General features: G+C 41.4%; 2 protein-coding genes across 2 annotated transcripts in view; both read left to right on the forward strand.

The window, feature by feature from the left end:
- BCO2 (beta-carotene oxygenase 2) overlaps window positions 1-22,305 on the forward strand; it is a 93,482-nt gene that overhangs the window by 30,836 nt on the left and 40,341 nt on the right. The gene's annotated exons all lie outside the window — the stretch shown is intronic.
- Window positions 11,885-14,150, forward strand: TEX12 (testis expressed 12). The gene is made up of 4 exons (XM_065417339.1): window positions 11,885-11,944; window positions 13,026-13,137; window positions 13,237-13,288; window positions 14,006-14,150. The coding sequence occupies exons 1-4, from the start codon at window positions 11,885-11,887 to the stop codon at window positions 14,148-14,150; spliced, it is 369 nt and encodes a 122-aa protein (XP_065273411.1).

Here is a 22,305-nt window from a genome sequence, read left to right on the forward strand (position 1 = left end):
ACCACCGTACAAATAAGCGATGGCCACGTTAACACCACCCTATACCGAAAACCCACCGACCGCTACGCCTACCTTCATGCCTCCAGCTTCCACCCCGGACACACCACACGATCCATCGTCTACAGCCAAGCACTGAGGTACAATCGCATCTGCTCCAACCCCTCAGACAGAGACCAACGCCTACAAGATCTTCACCAAGCATTCTCAAAACTACGATACCCACACAAGGAAATAAAGAAACAAATCAACAGAGCCAGACGTGTACCCAGAAGCCTCCTGCTACAAGACAGGCCCAAAAAAGAAACCAACAGAACTCCAGTGGCCATCACCTACAGTCCTCAGCTTAAACCTCTCCAACGCATCATCAGTGATCTACAACCCATCCTGGACAATGATCCCTCACTTTCACAGACCTTGGGAGGCAGGCCAGTCCTCGCCCACAGACAACCCGCCAACCTTAAGCATATTCTCACCAGCAACCACGCACCGCACCATAACAACTCTAACTCAGGAACCAACCCATGCAACAAACCTCGATGCCAACTCTGCCCACATATCTACACCAGCAACACCATCACAGGACCTAACCAGATCAGCTACAACATCACCGGCTCATTCACCTGCACGTCCACCAATGTTATATATGCCATCATGTGCCAGCAATGCCCCTCTGCTATGTACATTGGCCAAACTGGACAGTCACTACGCAAGAGGATAAATGGACACAAGTCAGATATCAGGAATGGCAATATACAAAAACCTGTAGGAGAACACTTCAACCTCCCTGGACACACAATAGCAGATGTAAAGGTAGCCATCTTACAGCAAAAAAACTTCAGGACCAGACTCCAAAGAGAAACTGCTGAGCTCCAGTTCATTTGCAAATTTGACACCATCAGGTCAGGATTAAACAAAGACTGTGAATGGCTATCCAACTACAGAAGCAGTTTCTCCTCCCTTGGTGTTCACACCTCAACTGCTAGCAGAGCACCTCACCCTCCCTGACTGAACTAACCTCGTTATCTCCATACTGATTTATACCTGCCTCTGGAGATTTCCATTACTTGCATCTGAAGAAGTGAGGTTCTTACCCACGAAAGCTTATGCTCCCAATACTTCTGTTAGTCTTAAAGGTGCCACAGGACCCTCTGTTGCTTTTTACAGATTCAGACTAACACGGCTACGCCTCTGATACTTGACACCATGCAAGGCACTGCATTTAGCCGTATGGAATGGAAATCTATCAACCTCATGAAGAAACTTGCACAAATACAGACAGATATCATCTTCCTTTCCAAATGCAAACGGATGGACATCATACCAAATGGACTGAAGGTGAAAAATCCATTGCTATCTACATAGTGCACAGACCACAGTGAGAGATTATGCCATACACTATCAAAGAAACTGAGGAACCACCTGATCAGCATCCTATACAGCAAACAGAAAAACATCAAGAAAGAGCTCTCCAACCTGGAGACTTTCATAAATAACCAACCCTCCACACAAATGGACTTTACTAAAATAAGACAGGAGATCTACATTACACACTTCACCTCTCTACAAAGGAAATAGGACCGTAAGCTGTCTAAAATCCTACCTGCCACATGGGGCCACAACAGGGGTACCCCTAACTCACCCAGCAATATCGTCAATTTATCCAGCTACACACTCAACCCAGCAGAAGAGTCTGTCCTATCTCGGGGACTCTCTTTTTGCCCCAGCACACCCACGAACATGATACAGTTCTGCGGTGATCTGGAAGCCTACTTTCCCTGCCTCCGACTCAAAGAATACTTTCAAGATAACACTGAACACCGCACTGATACACAGATACCCTCCCACCAACAACACAGGAAGAAGAACTCCACATGGACTCCGCCTGAGGGTCGAAATGACAGTCTGGACCTATACATAGAATGCTTCCGCCGACGTGCACAGGCAGAAATTGTGGAAAAACAACATCGCTTGCCTCATAACCTAAGTCGTGCAGAACGCAATGCCATCCACAGCCTCAGAAACCACCCTGACATTATCATCAAAGAGGCTGATAAAGGAGGTGCTGTTGTCATCATGAACAGGTCTGACTACCAGAAGGAGGCTGCCAGACAACTCTCCAATACCAAATTCTACAGGCCACTTTCCTCAGATCCCACTGAGGAATACACTGAGTGGGATTCTCAGTGTATTCCTCAGTGGAATATGAGGAAAGTGGCCTGTAGAATTTGGTATTGGAGAGTTGTCTGGCAGCCTCCTTCTGGTAGTCAGACCTGTTCATGATGACAACAGCACCTACTCAGGACACTCCCTACACTAACACAGGAACAAATCAACATACCCTTAGAGCCCCGACCGGGGTTATTCTATCTACTACCCAAGATCCACAAACCTGGAAATCCTGGACGCCCCATCATCTCGGGCATTGGCACTCTCACTGAAGGACTGTCTGGATATGTGGACTCCCTACTCAGACCCTACGCCACCAGCACTCCCAGCTATCTCCGTGACACCACAGATTTCCTGAGAAAACTACAATGCATTGGTGACCTCCCAGAAAACACCATCCTAGCCACCATGGATGTAGAGGCTCTCTACACAAACATCCCACACACAGATGGAATACAAGCTGTCAGGAACAGTATCCCTGATGATGACACAGCACAACTTATTGCTGAGCTCTGTGACTTTATCCTCACGCACAATTATTTCAAATTTGGTGACAATATATACCTCCAGACCAGTGGCACCGCTATGGGCACCCGCATGGCCCCACAATATGCCAACATTTTTATGGCTGACCTGGAACAACGCTTCCTCACCTCTCGTCCACTCACACCCCTTCTCTACCTACGCTACATTGATGACATCTTCATCATCTGGACCCATGGGAAGGAGACCCTGGAAGAATTCCACCATGATTTCAACAGCTTCCACCCCACCATCAACCTCAGCCTGGACCAATCTACACGGGAGGTCCACTTCCTAGACACCACCGTACAAATAAGCGATGGCCACGTTAACACCACCCTATACCGAAAACCCACCGACCGCTACGCCTACCTTCATGCCTCCAGCTTCCACCCCGGACACACCACACGATCCATCGTCTACAGCCAAGCACTGAGGTACAATCGCATCTGCTCCAACCCCTCAGACAGAGACCAACGCCTACAAGATCTTCACCAAGCATTCTCAAAACTACGATACCCACACAAGGAAATAAAGAAACAAATCAACAGAGCCAGACGTGTACCCAGAAGCCTCCTGCTACAAGACAGGCCCAAAAAAGAAACCAACAGAACTCCAGTGGCCATCACCTACAGTCCTCAGCTTAAACCTCTCCAACGCATCATCAGTGATCTACAACCCATCCTGGACAATGATCCCTCACTTTCACAGACCTTGGGAGGCAGGCCAGTCCTCGCCCACAGACAACCCGCCAACCTTAAGCATATTCTCACCAGCAACCACGCACCGCACCATAACAACTCTAACTCAGGAACCAACCCATGCAACAAACCTCGATGCCAACTCTGCCCACATATCTACACCAGCAACACCATCACAGGACCTAACCAGATCAGCTACAACATCACCGGCTCATTCACCTGCACGTCCACCAATGTTATATATGCCATCATGTGCCAGCAATGCCCCTCTGCTATGTACATTGGCCAAACTGGACAGTCACTACGCAAGAGGATAAATGGACACAAGTCAGATATCAGGAATGGCAATATACAAAAACCTGTAGGAGAACACTTCAACCTCCCTGGACACACAATAGCAGATGTAAAGGTAGCCATCTTACAGCAAAAAAACTTCAGGACCAGACTCCAAAGAGAAACTGCTGAGCTCCAGTTCATTTGCAAATTTGACACCATCAGGTCAGGATTAAACAAAGACTGTGAATGGCTATCCAACTACAGAAGCAGTTTCTCCTCCCTTGGTGTTCACACCTCAACTGCTAGCAGAGCACCTCACCCTCCCTGACTGAACTAACCTCGTTATCTCCATACTGATTTATACCTGCCTCTGGAGATTTCCATTACTTGCATCTGAAGAAGTGAGGTTCTTACCCACGAAAGCTTATGCTCCCAATACTTCTGTTAGTCTTAAAGGTGCCACAGGACCCTCTGTTGCTTTTTACAGATTCAGACTAACACGGCTACCCCTCTGATAATTGTGAGAATGTTTCTTTAGTCCAGTAGGATGGAGGAATGAGATCACCAACTCATTTTCCATGTCACCAAACATCCCCCAGATGACATCATGTTTCTGTTTTATACTGACCCAGGAACGACAAAGAAATAAAATCCTCTGTGTCCCATTACCAGTCCTCCAAAACCTTCCAGTCCCACAATGTGATGCTAATTAGTTCGACAGTCCTTCGGGGACTGTCTTTTATGTTTGTACACCATGTAGCACAATGGGGCCCTGATCTTGGCACTACTGTAATACAAATAATAATAGTAATGAATAATAACAGTCCCATGTTTTGCTATCCTTTTTATAATCCCAATAGCAAAACACCAAGGGAGTGACTGTCCTGCCCACCTGCTAACTTTGACAAACTCAAGGTTTATGACTAGGCTAATAAATATCCTTATACTGTGGTTAGGAGGCAATTATTGCTTGATTAAAGAGCTTTTGTTACAAAACCTGTTTGCTGGGGTTTGGTGCATTTTGGCCTTGGGGATTGGTGCATTTTGGTCCCTCCTGTCTTTGCCTGTGGCACACAATAGTGTAGTCTGCTTAGGGCTGTAATAGTCTGGTTTAATTCTGGTTGTTGGGTGTACTGTGTGGGTGGATGGCTGTTGTTGGTGGCCTGTGATGTACAGAAGGTCAGACTAGATGATCTGGTGACCTCTTCTGGCCTTAAACTCTATGACTAGGAAAAGGCTGGGGAGATCAGCCAAATATTGTAGAGACCAAAATATGTGAACATGAAGCATTACAGTAAAGGAGAGTTGTGGGGAGGGATTTGAAGGAGGATAATGAGTTAGCTTTGTGGAAGTTTATGGGGAATTTCTCCAAAACTTGGGGGGCATCATGGGAGAAAGCACAAAGATGCTTGTTCAAAAATTTAACAAATAGACAATGGAGGCTGACATCCTGGGCCAATCAGAGGCGAGAATTGACTTTTTGATGCTGAATGAAAGATGAGAGGTAGGGTGGGGATAGGTTGTTAAAGGGCTTGCAAGTGAAGACAAGTAGTTTATGTTTGATATGATAGAGAAAAGGATGCAAATAGTTTGGACAGAAGAAGACAACTCTGGAGTAGAGAGGATGATTCACATAGAGATGGTAGTTTAATTTGCATTTGTGGATGAGATTACCCAGAGATAAGGTGGAGAGGGAGAAGCGAAGGGGACCAAGGACAGAGCCCTGTGGAATCCCTACAACAAGCTGGAGGAGGAATGAGGAGGCTCCTCCAAAGGACACCTTGAGCGATTAGAGATGTAGGAGGGGAACCAGGAGAGGATGGAATAATGGAAACCAAAGGCGGACAGACAAGATTGCAAGAAGAGCATGGTTGACTGTGTTGAAGGTAACTGACAGGTCCAGGGGGAAGACGATGAAGTACTGGTTCGGCGATTTGACTAAGAAGAGGTTATTGGAGACTTTGGTGAGAGCGGTTTCAGTTGAACATAAGGGGTGGAAACAGATTGGAGAGGGCCTCGGATGGAAGTGGTGGAGATTAATTCCAGACAGCAATTGTAAACTATGTGTTCAATTAATTGAGAGATGAAGTTAGATGGGGAGGTAGTTGGAGAGATAAGTGGGGTCAAGTGTTTTTTTTTTTTTGAAGATGGGAGAGATTAAAGCAGGTCTTTCAATCAACTGATGTTTGCCTCCCCTCAGCCAGTGTTGCGGTAGCTAGCTTTCTCCCAAAAATCTCTTTTTTAAGAACCCCCAAAGGGAGTGATGGCTGGAATAGCCCAATATCTCATTATGCTGTCCACCAGTTACAGTTTCTGACACATCAATGTTGGTCCATTGATACCTTGTTCCATACTCTTCTTGGTTACCAGGCATGATCTTAACACAGTCTTTGAGTTATATCTGTAAGCCTTTTTGTTTTGACTAATTCAATCTTTCGATCTCACTTTTGCACCTTTTCCCATAAACATGTATTATTACAGGTTATTGTGACTGTGACGTTGTGCAGTCTATATGGTTTTATAAAAACATAATAAGAAGTGAATATAATATAACTGGAATAGTTTTATAAAAATATAAGTGAATATAATGTAACTGGAATATGCTTCATGCAAAAGGTCTCTTGTAAGGTATCATTACAAAGCTTATAATCTACTGAGAGTGATCATCCCATTTGTATAAATGTACCACTCTTGTATCTAAAACTAGAAATATGAAATATAACTCTGAGGGCCTATTGTAATTATGTAAAGTGTGGGCCATTAATGATGGTTTGGAATCTTGATGACTCCCATTAACAGGACCATTATCCGCAGATGACTGTGTTTACCTGTGAGTCTTCCTGTATATGTGTGTGCTGGCAAGTGAGTAATGAAGTCTTGCAGTGACATATGATCATGTCACCTGAACTGGAATCCATCTTTAACCTGGTGCTTTTCCAGTGAGGGGGGGTGAAAACCCAGAGGGACAAAGGGTTCCCGCCTTATGCAAAAGATATATAAAGGGGTGGAAGAGAACAGGGATGGAGAGAGGAGCCATCATGAAGAATCCCCTAGCTATCACCTGAGCTGGAACAAGAGCTGTACCAGGGGAAAGAATTGTGCCCAGGTCTGGAAGGTGTCCAGTCTGAGAAAAAACTTACTGAAGCATCTCTGAGGGTGAGATTATCTGTATTCAGTTTGATTAGGCATAGATTTGCGCATTTTATTTTATTTTGCTTGGTGACTTACTTTGTTCTGTCTGTTACTACTTGGAACCACTTAAATCCTACTGTTTGTATTTAATAAAATCACTTTTTATTTAGTAATTTACTCAGAGTATGTATTAATACCTGGGGGAGCAAACAACTGTGCATATCTCTCTATCAGTGTTTTAGAGGGCGAACAATTTATGAGTTTGCCCTGCATAAGCTTTATGCAGGGTAAAACGGATTTATCTGGGGTTAGACCCTATTGGGAGTTAGGCATCTGAGTGCTAAAGACAAGCACACTACGGTAAGCTGTTTTCAGGTAAACTTGCAGCTTTGGGACAAGTGATTCAGACCCTGGGTCTGTGTTAGAGCAGACTGGAGTGTCTGGCTCAGCAAGACAGGGTGCTGGAGGCCTGAGCTGGCAGGGAAAACAGGAGCAGGGGTAGTCTTTGCACATCGGGTGGCAGCTCCCAAGGGGGTTTCTGTGATCCAACCTGTCACAGTGACACTTTATAACATTTCACTGTCTTCTCACAGTTGAGCTCATAATTAGGGTAAATTTATAGCAATTATTACAACATCTGTTGGACCATCTCAGACATTAGTATTCATAACATAAAACTAACTCTCCAATAAGAGCAGTTGACTAATTCCTGACAATTTCACTACAGTTCACAGTTGCAGTACATTGAATGTGAGCCATAATTTTAGGGAAGTATTTAGTTCTTTTTCTGTCTTATAAGCAGTTTCATTTCTTGTCCGGATTTTTTACTTTTTCCTCCAAGAAACAAAGAAAAATCAAAACTGATTCATACTGTATCTTTGGTTGTTCTAATGTTTCTTCTTTTCTACACCTTATCAATTTAGGGTTTAGGAAAATAACTTTTAAATGCTGTTTAGTATTTGTGTTTTTAGTAAATAACATACATTTATTTTCTTGAAAAAACAACATACAATAAAACAAGGTGTAGTTAAAGACTGGCTTGAAAGCTGTCTAATTTTTGAATGAGATGCTGTAATCTATTATAAATCATTAATCCATGGCCATATTTATCTGATTAGATTGATCCAGGTTTCCAGTTTGACTTTGCATTTTCAGCCCAAAATTTATGATTTTCAGAGTTCTTGCACATTCCAGAAGACAAATTTAATCCAGATTCTGTTTCCACAATACACCTTCGCCACCAGTGAAGGTACTTGTTATAAATGCATAAAATAGATGTCACTTTTTCTTTTTTATATTTATTACATTTTCTATTTACTATCTAATTTTAGAAATGACATCATATAACTATGGTGAAATAAGACTCCTATGTAGCACTTAAAATTCTTTCTCTTGAAATCATTACATATTCTTACTAGTACTATTTCCCATTCATCAGTCTCCAAGTTATTGGCTACATTCTTGTTTCCACATAAGGAAGATTGCTTCTGCGCTACAGAGCGGCACGGTGTAAGAGCCTGAATAGAACAGAGAATGCTCGGAATGTTTTAATCAGAATTAAAGTGTCTGAAACCGGTCTCCAGTCTCTTTTGTTTTCATGTATGGTTACATGTGTGCAGATGGAGAGGTGGCTTAAAGTGACACTCAGCCTTCCATACTGGGATCCCACATTAAATGTTGGTAGGATAAATATGAAATTAAAGAATTAGAGTTAGCATAAGTTTGGTTAAGGAAATATATGTATTGTAAAGAAAGCCCTGATGAGCAAGTAGAAGATCTTGAAAATAATAAGTTATAAGGCCAGAAGGAATGAAGATGGGAGGTCTGGTTCAAAGAATAACTAATAAGATACGGGGAAATTTCTAAAAAACCAGTAGGGGTGACTGCAAGTAGTTTTAAATAAGACAAATGGGATCTGTCTTAAACGGAGCCTGCCTTCCTACTCCACATACACACATTATGTGTGATCTTAACAGTAAACCCAGGTGCAATGGTAAAACTGTTGATCAGCAAGAAGAAATAAGGATGAAAGGCCTTGGGGAGAAAGGAGGTTGTAACTCTTATCTGGATTCAGACTGAAAATGAGGATAAATTGTCTCAACTCTTTTTTTAGCTGAAGTCTGTAATTGTCAGTGACATAATTTGTTAAAGGGTATAAAAAGAGGTATGAATTTGAGGGCTCTTTGTGGGACCCTACCTAATCATTCTGGAGCACACCAAAATGAGACGATTTCCCCTAGGTCTGGCCTATTTGTCAGCGTACAGATCACATGCTTACGAATACTTTGTTACTGTATTGCTTATTTTTAGGCAGTCAGGCATGTTTAGAGCAATTGTATAAAATACCATTTGGACCTTATAAAGGAATTTATGATTAAATCAGTGTCTGGTGGGTCTCCCATATTAATATGAAAAAATTCTAATATTATTAATACTTCCAACAGCACCCCTCTTCCGTAAGTTCTGGGACCTCGTTGCCATCTGGCTATCAAGAAAGAGAAGGTGATTGCGACCTTCTGGCACCCACTCGTGTGTGTGGGGGGGTTGTTGTGTATAGGTGTGAGACTGTGTAGATGTGGGGGGAAGCTGTGTATAGGTGGTGTGTAGCCACCAGGTTAAGAACCTGTGCTCTAAGCATCAGCTTGGAATATCTAGATCTCCTCAGACCAGGGGTCTGATTCTCAGCAGGGCTAACCTCATTTCTCCATTATTTCTTTATTTATTTTCGTGATGGAGAGAAACTGAGTCTTATGCCATTTAGTGTGTGTCTTTTGGACAATGCAGAGGGGAAACAGAGGTGCAGGATGCTCGGTGTGGATATTAAAGATTCTATGGCCCACTGCATAAGACCACCTTGCCCAAAACAACTCTCTCCACTGTGTGGCAGGTGTTAGTCACTGCTGTGTGCCAGACTGCCCTTCAGTGTGTGTGTGTGGGCAGGGGAGTTGAGTGTGTATGTGGGTTTGTGAATGTGGGTGTGTGTACGTACAGTGGGGTGTACTGTAGGGATGTGTGTGTGAGGTTTGTGGGGTATAGGACTGTGTGTGTGTGAGGTTTGTGGGGTGTAGGGCTGTGTGTGTGTGGTTTGTGGGGTGTAGGTCTGTGTGTGTGAGGTGTAGGGGTGTGTGTGAGGTTTGTGGGTGTAGGGGTGTGTGTGTGTGTGAGGTTTGTGGGGTGTAGGGGTGGGTGTGTGAGGTTTGTGGGGTATAGGGCTGTGTGTGTGTGTGTGTGGTTTGTGGGGTGTAGGGGTGTGTGTGTGTGAGGTGTAGGGGTGTGTGTGTGAGGTTTGTGGGGTGTACTGTAGGGGTGTGTGTGTGAGGTTTGTGGGGTATAGGACTGTGTGTGTGTGTGAGGTTTGTGGGGTGTAGGGGTGGGTGTGTGAGGTTTGTGGGGTATAGGGCTGTGTGTGTGTGTGAGGTTTGTGGGGTATAGGGCTGTGTGTGTGAGAGAGGTTTGTGGGGTGTAGGGGTGTGTGTGTGTGTGTGTGTGTGTGTGTGTGAGGTTTGTGGGGTGTAGGGGTGTGTGTGTGAGGTTTGTGGGGTGTAGGGCTGTGTGTGTGTGTGAGGTTTGTGGGGTGTAGGGGTGGGTGTGTGAGGTTTGTGGGGTATAGGGCTGTGTGTGAGGTGTGTAGGGGTGGGTGTGCATGTCATTCCGGCCCCCCGCGAACCCCGTCTCCCCGAGCGCCCAGCCCAACGCACTCGGCTGCTAGGGCTCGGTCAGTGCCCGGCTGCCCCCTGGCGGCGGGAGCGGGTAACTCCACCGCTGACTAGGCAGGACTCGACGGGGGGGCTGCTGAGCTTCTGTGCGAAGTGCAGACCCTCCCCTCCCCGACGCCCGCGCGCTGAACCGTTAACGGCTGCTTCAGCGTGCCTTCTTCCCCCCTCCCGTTCGCAGGGCGGGGCGCGTGCAGCTTGCGGGGGAGGTGTGTGCAAGGGGGGGTCCTAGTGCTGTGGGGGTAGGTTATAGGTGTTAATGGGGGGTCACTAGGGTTTGAGTGGTTATTGCAGGAGGTAGAGCTGTGGGCGTGAAAGGGGTGTATGTGTGGGGGTGCACTTTGTGGTGTATGGGGGGTCACTAGGGGCTGCATACCAAGTCCTCCAGGAAGTGGAGCTGCAGGGGTGTGGTGGGGTAGAAAGGGTGTGTGTGTGAGCGGGGTGCAGCCGGGTGTTTGTGGGGATTATTAGGATCTGGGTGGGCACTGCTTTCCCTAAAGAGGGGTAATCCCCTCCGAGATGGGGCAGTGGGGGGCGTTTGGACCCACCACAAATCCAGTTCACACCTGTTGCTGCCCATAGGCCGCACAGTCAAGGTAGAGGCTTGCTAGAAGGGGCTTGGAGTGAATAACAACAATCATTTGCCCCTTCCCAGCGCCTTTGTCCAAAGAGCTCACAAAACTTTGCTGGCACTAACTTGTTCAGTCTCACAGGTCCCTGTACGCTGGGTGGGTGAGTGCCATTCCCATTCGACGTAGAGGGAAGGGCCTCACAGTGAGGGAAGCTGAAGATAGAACCAAGGAGTCCAGTCTGTCTGTTTTCCCCAGCGCTAACCACCGGACCACTCTTCCAGAGCCAAGAAGAGAGCCCGGGAGTCCTAACTCTTGGCCCTGGCTTTCACCACAAGACCAGGCTGCCTTTCCTGCAGCCTAGAGAGTTCTGCTTTGACTGCTGGCTGAAAGGATCACTATGGCCTTCTCAGACTCTGCCATGCTTTAAACAGTAATGTTTTTCACTGGTAGTTGCTGGTTCTGGTACAAATAGCTCCATAGCCAGTATGGTGTCCATCTCAGTGCCGTTCACGACATCTGAGCTTGAGTATGGAATTGTACTCATGCTGTCTGAATTACTGTATGTAGACTGGCAGGTTGTGGCAGACAATCATTGTGACATTGTTTCTTCAGTTCCTACTTTATCCAGTTGTGTTTCTCTTGCCACCCTTTACTTGGGGCTTTAGCTTCACCTTTCATAAAGTGAGAATCTATGGAGATCACATTATGCTGAAAATTCATGTTATAGTCTTTTATTTTTCTGTTACATGAGATAAAAATATGTACTCATCAAATGTGACATTACATTTTTTGTTAGGTAACAATGACAAGTAACACTGTAAAAGCTGATGAAAATAGAAGTAAGCGTAGAAAGGAGATGGAGGTGAGTGGTTTTCTCTGACTTTGGTGGGGGAGAGGAATGGACAGGGGAACCCTTCTAGGGATGAGGGGAGCTCAGTTAAAATGCCCATTCAGTCTGTGCTCTCTTCACTGAGACTGCCATGGATAACTGTCTAATAGGAACAGGATTCAGACCACCATCTCACTCCATGTAAACTACAGAAGAGTTGTATGGTTTTCCTGAGTGCATTAGGAGATCACAGAATAAAGCTTTTGCTTTTCACGACAAACAAAATTTGACTTACATACAGCTGCACTTCTCTGTAGGGCTTATCCTGATTGAAAGCAAAACTTTAGGTTGCATAGAATCAGGTTGTCTATTGAACCACTCAAATATCTCAACTCAGTATTGAAAACAGATTTTAATTTCATCCATCCCCATGAATCAGCTTGCTTTCTAGCAGGTGGGAATTTGAAATTTCATTGTTACCTCTTATTCTGACTGGAATAACAGTGCCAGGAATTCAAGTGCCGTCTTGAACATGGTAAACTTTATTATCTTTCTGAGCTACTGATAATGCTAGTTTTTTTTAACCACTCAAGTACTCAGGGAAGACAGGACCAGTCTGTACAGTTAGGTCCCTTTTGTGTTTTTTCATTTCATTGTGTGTTAACGTAGCATTTTGCAGCACAGCTAATGTGCCACATGCTGGGCCTGTCCAAAACTCAAAACTGTTGGCATTGTGGGAAAATCTGTGCAGCTATCTCGTACTGCCTCATCTGTTGGTGCTCAGAGCAGAAGATTGTTGCTTTTTTCCTATGGGTACAGTGCACTTTAGAGTCTCCTTTGGCAAGATACCAGGGAGGTAAAATTGACTAGCTGGTTTATGAGGTCTTGTTTATACAGCAGAACCATATTATAACCTGATAATCACATTACCAGTTCACATTCAGGATGGAGGCATAGTACACTCACATGGTTAAGAACACAAGTTGCATGTGAAGTCAGCAATGCTATAACCTTAATTTAAAATAAAATCCAAAATGCAGGTCCAAACTGCAAAGTTTCAAATTCCTAAGAACCTGTACTAGCATGCATTTTTTCCCATGTGTTTTGTTACTAGAATGAAGCTTCAGAAAGTCCTCAGTTGTCCTCCCTGGAAAGACCAGACTTGGCTCTTTCTGAAAGCTTACAGTCACTTTACAAACCTGAAGCACTGGAAAAGGTTTTAAATGGTGATGTATTAAAAATATTCAGATTACTCAGACATATAAATGTTGACATGAACCACTCAATTCAAGCCTTTGAAATAAAATAAATATTTGTATTAACAGATATGAACAAGGAAATTAATAACCTGTTGTCAAAATATGCCCATATTTTAAGGCAAGTCAGCTTTAAACTTTTTATACAATTTTTATATTCTTAAAATAACCTGGGATAATTCTTGTTTCTTAGAATATTTTTAGTCTAACTACTTGCCAACCTTGAGATGTGGATAGGATGCAATGTGGTTTGATGGGCTAATGCTTTTCACTGCATGGGGTGTAATTCTCCCCTTGATGCAAGCTCATAGTTCTGAGTAGTATTAGAGTATTGCCAGATTGATCACAAAACTTTATTTTTAACCTCAGAACAAAATACAAAATCCATCTTTTTGCCCTAGCCTTCCTACATGCTGACACTGGAATACAAATACACACAGTTCTTTTTATTGAAAAAACAAAATAAAAAACCTGCCAGGACAGGAAGACAGAAATATTGTTAGTGTTTTTTTTAACTGATGGAAGGCACTTGGATACTACACCGATGAGTGCTAATATAAATACCTAGATGATTGATACATAAAGGTGGGATATGGTGTGGTGGAGTGTCTGCAGTGTCAAGAAACTGCAGAAGGAAAAGATTAACCCTAAATCCTGAAATAACAAACTCCTTTATTTAGTCTGTGAAACTGAAGAGTTAATTTAGTCATATATTCCACTGACTGATAGACAACAGATTTATAAGCAAAGCATTAAAGCAATTCCAAATATCAGTAGAAGTTGAGAATGTTAATATTTTTAAGTATTTAGTTTAACATTAGGTTTTTTTCCAATTAAGTGAGAGAGCGGCAATGGATGCTTCTTATGTACAAGAGCTTGAAGGAATCTTGAAAGAAGCGAGGATCATAGAAAATCACTTGAAGCAGAAAAGAGAGAGTCTGAGACACAGATTCACAGTCATTGCAAACACCCTGCAAAGCTAAAATTGATTTTGTATGGCAAATAAGCTGAAATGTAGGGCACAGAGTGTTGGTTATGTATGGTGTTGTATACTAGAACATACGCTGTAAGGGAAGATGCAGGGTTTCATTCATATTTAGCTTTCTGTATGTATCTTTAACAGTTCAAGCAATTTTTAACACTTTTGGAAGCAGCATACTTTATTGAAATATAGCAAAAGAAATCAAAACAAAGACAACAGACAGTAATCAGTGCAGTGGTAATTAGTGATACAAAACACTGATCTCCATGATAAAACCCGTGCCTTTAAGGGGTTTTAAAAATCAAGTCACAAGTTTGTCATCTTTACTGACTTGCTTATGCTGAGCCCTGGGTTCCCTTCCCTTGAGCATGTTGAAGAGATGGGAAGAACAAAATAAAGGGAGCTTTGAGATCTTAGGGCTTGGAGCTATCACAGGAGAACAGAAACAGGGAGGATTTTGATACTAAAATATAGGATTTTATCAAACATTGTCATGAGTAAATTTCCCCCCCAGAACTTATGTGACATCCCTTATCAAACTTGGCTAACAGTATAAATGAAAATAGCCTTTAAATTGTTTTTCCACTTACTGATTTTCTGTTATTGTTTGTTTCTATACTGTGGATTTGATTCTACAAACAATTCTTACTAGAATAAATATTTTTTTTTTTTTGGTCTCAGAACATAGAGAGAGGAAGGAAGCTTTGGAATGAGGGAGCTATCAAGGATCTTATTCCATGAAGAGTGTAAAAATAGCTTTTGGCAAGATTTATTTGAAAATACACTTTAGTTCTTCTATTGATTTTAAACGAATCATAGGGTAACGTTAACAGTAGTTTGGGTCACATTGCCAAATCCCCAGGCAATATGTTGAAAATTAACCCCATACTATGTCAGTATTGTGTGGCGTATATACAATTTACTTAATACTTAAGTAGTATTTGAACAATTTTTCTTCACTGTCTATTGACTGAGTTCAAACTATGATTCATAAAATGTACAGGATATTATTTGTGCAGTTTGCCAGACTAATGTAATAAAGAGAACCACTAGAAAGTCCTGTAGGATGATGCCTAAATATCTTTTAAAAATCTGAACCTTAGTCTACTTCTTTGCATCCATTTTATAAGAATATTATGTTAGCTTAACAATTTTACCTCTTCCCTTTTAAAATAAATTATTATATTGCTGTTAAGGGGTAGTGTAAAAGGTTAACTTGGGAGAATGGGAGAGGTATGTATAAGACACCTAGAGTTTGTAGAATGTCATGGTAGCTGCAGTCATAACCTTCATAAACTTAAATTTACAGATGGCATCACTGTTAACATGTTAATATTTAATGTGCACTACTATGGATTGTATGTTTTTCTTGCCAGACCCTCCACCTTAACTTCGATAAAATCAAAATGTGAAGACACTGGAAGATATTATCAACCTTAATTTAGAAATAATACCAACTAATATAATATTTTTGATTACTACTCTAAAATGTTTATCTTAGACTAAGAATTTGACTCTTTCTTAAAATAAAAAGGAAACTTGAAAAATTGTGGTTATTTATAGTTTCACAAAACTCCATCCAAAATGTTTACTTTATAAAGTATAATGATGATAAAAAGGACAGGTCAACACTCTTGTTTCTGAATGTAGACACCTAAATCCTTATTTAAGCACCTAAATAAACATAATCTGACTTTCATTGGTGCCAAGCATCCAAAGCTTCCACTAAAGTCAAAGGGAGTTCATCGTAGGTGCTTACATCTGTGGCAATCAGGCCACTTATTTAGGCACCTAACTATGGATTTAGGTGTCTAACTTCAGGCATGCAAGTTTGAAAATTTTGGTCATAACATTTATAGTATCAGTAAAGATTAGAGCTCACAAAAGACCCACTGGATCACATAGTTAAATTCTTTGTCAGTAAAATTATTTTTTACAGAACACTGTCCAATACTATTACTTCTGCAGTGCTTTGCAAAATTCTAAAATCTATTTAATAGGACTATACTTTATAGATATAAGTGCATGTCTTTTAAGGCATTAAGGTGCAATTAAATGCAAGGTGTTCATCTCTGAAGAATCATCCTTGTTTTTGTGTAGTCATGTCTTATTCTTTTTGCATCTGAATTGCTTCATGTAAAATATTCATAACCTACGTCACCCAAGGTATAAGCATCTGCAGAAGATGTTACATATGTTGGGACTCTGTTCTAGTGAATGTGCTTTATAGTCCAAAGACACATTGAAAGTAAAGTCATTTGTCATGTCCATAGTATCTGAACTTGGACAGTAAACTATACACTGCATAGTTAAGAGAATTGCCAAAAATAAAAAAAATTCTTATGACATGTTTTGTTTTTTTAATGGGCAGACATGAAGTTTGTCTGACTTTGAAATAGTCACTTATATGCATTTCTAAAGTGCGTATCATCATATTATCTGGGTAGCAAATACATGGAATTAAAGATAGATTACATTTCTCCAAAGAAGAACAAAACATCCATCTCTTCCCTATGTACATTTAGGCAACTACCTAAAAGAATGTTATCAACTTGTAAAAAGCAACAGAGGGTCCTGTGGCACCTTTAAGACTAACAGAAGTATTGGGAGCATAAGCTTTCGTGGGTAAGAACCTCACTTCTTGCATCTGAAGAAGTGAGGTTCTTACCCACGAAAGCTTATGCTCCCAATACTTCTGTTAGTCTTAAAGGTGCCACAGGACCCTCTGTTGCTTTTTACAGATTCAGACTAACACGGCTACCCCTCTGTTATCAACTTGGTTATTTTTAAAAAAATCAACTAATTGTATAAAGTTTTAGCTTCAGTATAGAACATCCTTTAAAATAGTATGTCCAGAATCTTTAGAATATTTCCTTAGAGAAAAAGGTTTCTCCTTCCCTGTTGATTTTATAGAAGTCTTTTCATCAGTGTAGAAACTTACTGAATGGCTGACTTCATGTTTCAGTTTCTCCCAGTTGAAAAAAGAATCTGCAGGGACCATCTTACTGGTTAAAAGTATCAATGTGCTCCTTCTGTGTGCCTGTTGGCTGCCTGTTAGTGTTCTGCACAGCTTCTCTATAGATAGTAGTGTTCATAACACAGTCGTTTCTTGCTGATTATTTTAGTTCCCTTCTCTGATATACCAGAGTATCATTTTGCTGTTTTTATTATCTTGTCCACACTGATGGTGATATTTCTTTACTAATGGCCTCTCTCAAATATCTCAAGATTTACTGGAGGAATAAACAAACAAAACTGTTTTTATCACCTACAATGAATCTAAAAGCTGTTCCACATTGTCACTGAGAAATGAATTACCTATGGACTCCAACTGGCACCTTTCCCACCACAATCCGCTTTCCAGTTTTACTGAGAGAGGTTTGAACTGAAAATTAATTGGCTTTAAAGCTGCCAGATCTGATCAGCAAAGCTCAACTGGCAATTACTTTTCCTTTAAGCTTTTCTCCTACTGTTTAAGCTGTACTGCCTTAGTAAGTTTTAAAAAAAATGTAAAATCTCAGATCAGTAACAGAATAGAAATGTACTTTAAAAATAGCAAATAGTCCTGGGGTAAAATATTAGCTGTGCTGAAGTAAATGAGAGTTTTGCAGTTGACTTCAGTAGAGGCCCAGATTTTATCTCTGCACTTTAAAACTTTCTTTTTGGTAGTGGGTGTGGAGAGGCAGAAGAGAAGGGGTGCGGTCACATCCTCTTCTTCTGTGGCATCTCCATTCCAGGAGGTTGGCAAACGTGGAACCCATTCTGTAGAGTCCTCTGCTAATTTTTTTGTGGATGAATAGTCCTTTTGATCTACCTAGGATACCACATCATCCATCCAAATCTCTTTTTCTGCCTCATACTCTTCTGTTATTAACTTTCCCTTCCAGTGCCCGTGAACATGTATCACCTGCTGAACTTCTTTAAAATTGCCCTGTAAATCAAATCTTTCTTTTCATATGTTCTTTAAGTAATGTTTGCTGAGTTCCAATGATCTCCAATACTTTTTCATTGATTATGTGGTCTGTCCATGATATTTTCAGAATTATTCCATAAGATCATAATTCTAAGGCTATATTTTCTTTATTACTGATTGTTGGAATGTCCATGTTTCACAGCCATAATTTAATACAGGCCAATTGTAAGTTTTAAGAGTTAGAATTTAGTCTCCAAATTTATGTCCCTTCTGATTAGATGTTTATTCTTCCAGAATGTCTTTTGCTCTTGCTGTTCTGGTGCTGACTTCAATATCCAATTTCCCATCTTCTATAATGATGCTTACTAAGTAGCGATAATTTCTCACTTGTTGTACAACTGTGGTGTTCACTGGAATCTTGCACGTTTTCCCAGAATCCTTCCTTTAACTACCTGATTTTGTGTTCAGGGTTCTGTTTTCCCAACAATAGGCGTGTAAGGATTTGGTTTGTCTCAGCCCACGACAGACCCACTGGCACACCCAGCATCTCTTTTCAGGCAGTTTTATTTTCCAAACATAAGCAAAAACAACAAAAAAGTTATTCAGCCCACCATGGGCTATAGCTGCCAGGGAATTTTCCCCTTTGCCTTTCTCAGTCCTTTCTTGTGCAATAGGATGTGGAGCAGGAAGGCCCAAGAAAGGCAAAGGGGGAAATTCCCAGGTAGCTGTAGCCCAGAGTGGGCTAGGGAACTGTTTTGTTGTTTTGGGATATGTCTACATTGCACTTTAAAATCTGTGGCAATGAGTTTCAGAGCCCGGGTCCACAGACTCAGGCTCGTGGGGCTTGTGCTGTGGCACTAAAAATTGAGCTATGTAGATGTTTGGGCTTTGGTGGAGCATGGGCTTTGAAGCCCACGGCTGGGGGTGCGCTTCTGAGCCTGAATGTGTGTGTTATGTAAACTTTGTACACGGTAGGTTTTAGGGCTGCCACTTAGCAAGTCAGACTCCGGTATCAGATATGGACTGGCTACAGAGCTTCCTTCCCAGAGAGATACACTGGATGAGTTCGGTATAAGATCCTCTAATGTACTGCCAGGTATGGCTGAGGTTAGCCTAAATAAGGGAAGTTTCATACAGCACCATGTAGTGGCTGAATAGTATAATAAAGTGTAGCATGCCATTACAGTCTACACGCCTGTTTTTAGAATCAGCTTGACCGAGACTGTAGTAGACCCAGGCTCTGAGACTCACTGCTGCAGGTTTTAAAACACAATGTAGGCATACCCTGGGGTTTGAAAAATAAAACTGCTTGAAAAGAGACTCTGAGTCTGGTAATGGGGCCTTCATGGGCTGGGGACAAGCCAGCACTTACAAGGTGTGATAACACAAACGCCTAAAGTTGTGCACTGAACTGTACCTGTATGTTTTCAAAGATTCATTAGTATTACATGTTGGGTTTTGCATAATTACAAATGGAAACTGAAAACTATATTTAGATCTGGATTTATGTGCATATGTGGATTGTGGCAATATATGTTCACTCTCTAGGCTGGAACAAAACACTTTTTGGCTGTTTATTACATAAATACATAAGAATGGCCATATTGGGTCAGACCAAAAGTCCGTCTAGCCCAGTATCCTGTCTTCTGACAGTGGCCAATGCCAGGTGCCCCAGAGGTAATGAACAGAACAGGTAATCATCAAGTGTTCCATCCCCTGTCACCTATTCCCAGCTTCTGGCATCCAGGACTCTATGTCCTTATCGAGACAAGCAACTGCAGGGGAATCAAGGTGGAAGGAAGGGACTATGACAGATGCAAATATAGTGAGACAGATCCATAACCCCACAGTCTTCACTCACTTTTTCAACTGTCACAACCTTTAGCTTGTAAAAGACTAGGAGAAGTTAGTATCCAAGTGTACATACATTCAGAACTAGCAATGTATATAATGGGATAATTCTCACTTAATTGTGTAATGAAGATGCAGCACAATTTTAAAACCACTTATTCTACCGTATATCATATTTACGGAGTATATGATAATGCAATGTAGAAGTTTTACTGTGACAAGAATTTGGGATGGCCACATTACTGACAATGGCAACCACAAGTGAATTGTGCAGCTCATTCCAAATATGCTCAGAAAAGTTTTTCATACTTCAACATCATATATTCTGTATAGGCACATACGTCACAAGAAGAAAAAATATTTCAGAACAAAAATGTTGAAAGTATCTCTTGTATCCCTCCACCAGTGCCTTAATTATTATGAATCTACCCAGTTAGCACTCTGAGAGAGAAGAAAACAAAAACAGAACATCTCTAAAAATGACCTAAAGTAGCTTTTCTACATGAGAAGGTGTTACAACTTTAATCTTGGAAACTTCTGGGGTTAGAAGCATTGCATAGTGAGGAGTCTCTTCATAGTGGTGTGAACTGCTGGTTTTAGGTCTGAAGGGCCAGGAGGTGTGAGACTGTAAACCTGTCACTAGTGCAGGACTGAATATTCCTATCCTGGGCCTTAGGCTGTTGTAAATTTTTTGAGGCAAGAAGAACAACTTCCTATGGCTGGATGACATCTTTTTTTAATTATGTCATTTGAAGATAAGAAGAGAACCTGTGGGAGATGGATTTGTGGGCATAGTGTAGGTGAGGTGGCCAAGGTTTTATGAGAAATTGCATATGGCTATTGCAATCATGCAGTGTGTATGTAATCTGTATTAGATGCCATGGCAAACTGGTTGAGATGCAACTCTAAAAAAACTCCACCTCCTGCTCTGTCATCTAACTTTCAGTGCACATCATCACAAGTTGCTTATTTTAACTGTACCTTTATGTAGGCACATATATGAATGCAACAAGTATTTATCTCAATAATTCAGCATTACTAGATTTATTTCCCCTATTTTAATACACACATTTTAATTGACATTTTAAAAATATATTGCATATCATAGAAATATTTATGGAGAGGAAAAATTAATTATAAATCAGACAAATGCACTGTTATCAGAGTATCACAACTGTGACATTTCACATTTCTTTTTCTGAAGCAACTTCAAGAGTGACTTTACAATTTATTATAGTTCACTGTCTGCATATTGTTTAAAAACAATTAAAACCCTTATGCTAGCTCCAGTTCTCTGAACTGCTGCTGTGACCACAGCAGTGCTTTCTAAATGGCCAAGATCTTTAGACAAAATACAATGGGGACATCTTGTCTCCTCTCCAAGGCAAGAGTTACTGTTGTGGTGGTTGAGTCCATTGAAAGCTACTCAGTAGTGTCAATGCTGAGGGATAATTTGAATGTGCCATTAAAGCACACTGCAATCTCCTTCATTGTTGAATGTAGATCTCTACATGGCTGGTGAATGAGACCTGAATGGTCTCTAATTCATTAAAAAATATTTTGCACTTTTAAAGAGGGGAATGAGCTCTCTATCTGGCAAGCCATTGGTTTCAGTTAATTGTTAAAATGATACTTCGATCTTTCCAGATTTTCTCTGTAAAATAAACTGGAACATAACACATCATTGGTTGACATCAGGTTTTCAAACAAATATACCAATCATATTATGGTGCAAAGTGATCACTGCTGTCCAGTACAATATAGTGTGTGGAGAAAGGCCCACCTTCTTCTAAAATAGAATATAGGTTACTATCAGTGGCAGGTTATCAGATTTGATTGACTATTGGTCTAATGTGATATGGCAAATGATATGTTCCAAAATTCTGAGATGCTTCAGAGTCTAGGTAAAAAAGGTCACCCAGCTCCTGAAATGACTGCTGAGACTAAGTGGAAAGGATTTTTGAAAGAAAAAGATGCCATCCTTTATCAAGGTTGCCTGGAGGCCTGAGTACCTGGGCACATATATTGTTTCTTCCCTCCTTATGTGCACTCCCACATCCCTCAGCACCACTCGCAATAAAGTATCATGGCATGAGTACTACTGTGACCTAATTTATGCGCTTGATAACCCCATGCTTCAGTTTGCTAATATAAAATAGGAATAGTGCCATATGTGAATGTTTTGAGATTTGAGTCATGCTTGGAAAGTATTTTGCAGAAACAGTTTAAAAAACACTAAGTGCTAATAATTCTTTCTCAGGATCTGAACAGAACAGTCTGCTGGGAGCTCCTGACTTTCGGTAGCTAAGAGAAAATGATTCTGAAAGCTACAGATAGTTTGCTTACTGGTGAAACTATTATGCTTTATCCACAGCTCTTCAGTAAAGTTCTG

This window comes from Emys orbicularis, chromosome 15 (genome assembly GCF_028017835.1).
Source record: "Emys orbicularis isolate rEmyOrb1 chromosome 15, rEmyOrb1.hap1, whole genome shotgun sequence".
Lineage (NCBI taxonomy): Eukaryota > Metazoa > Chordata > Testudines > Emydidae > Emys > Emys orbicularis.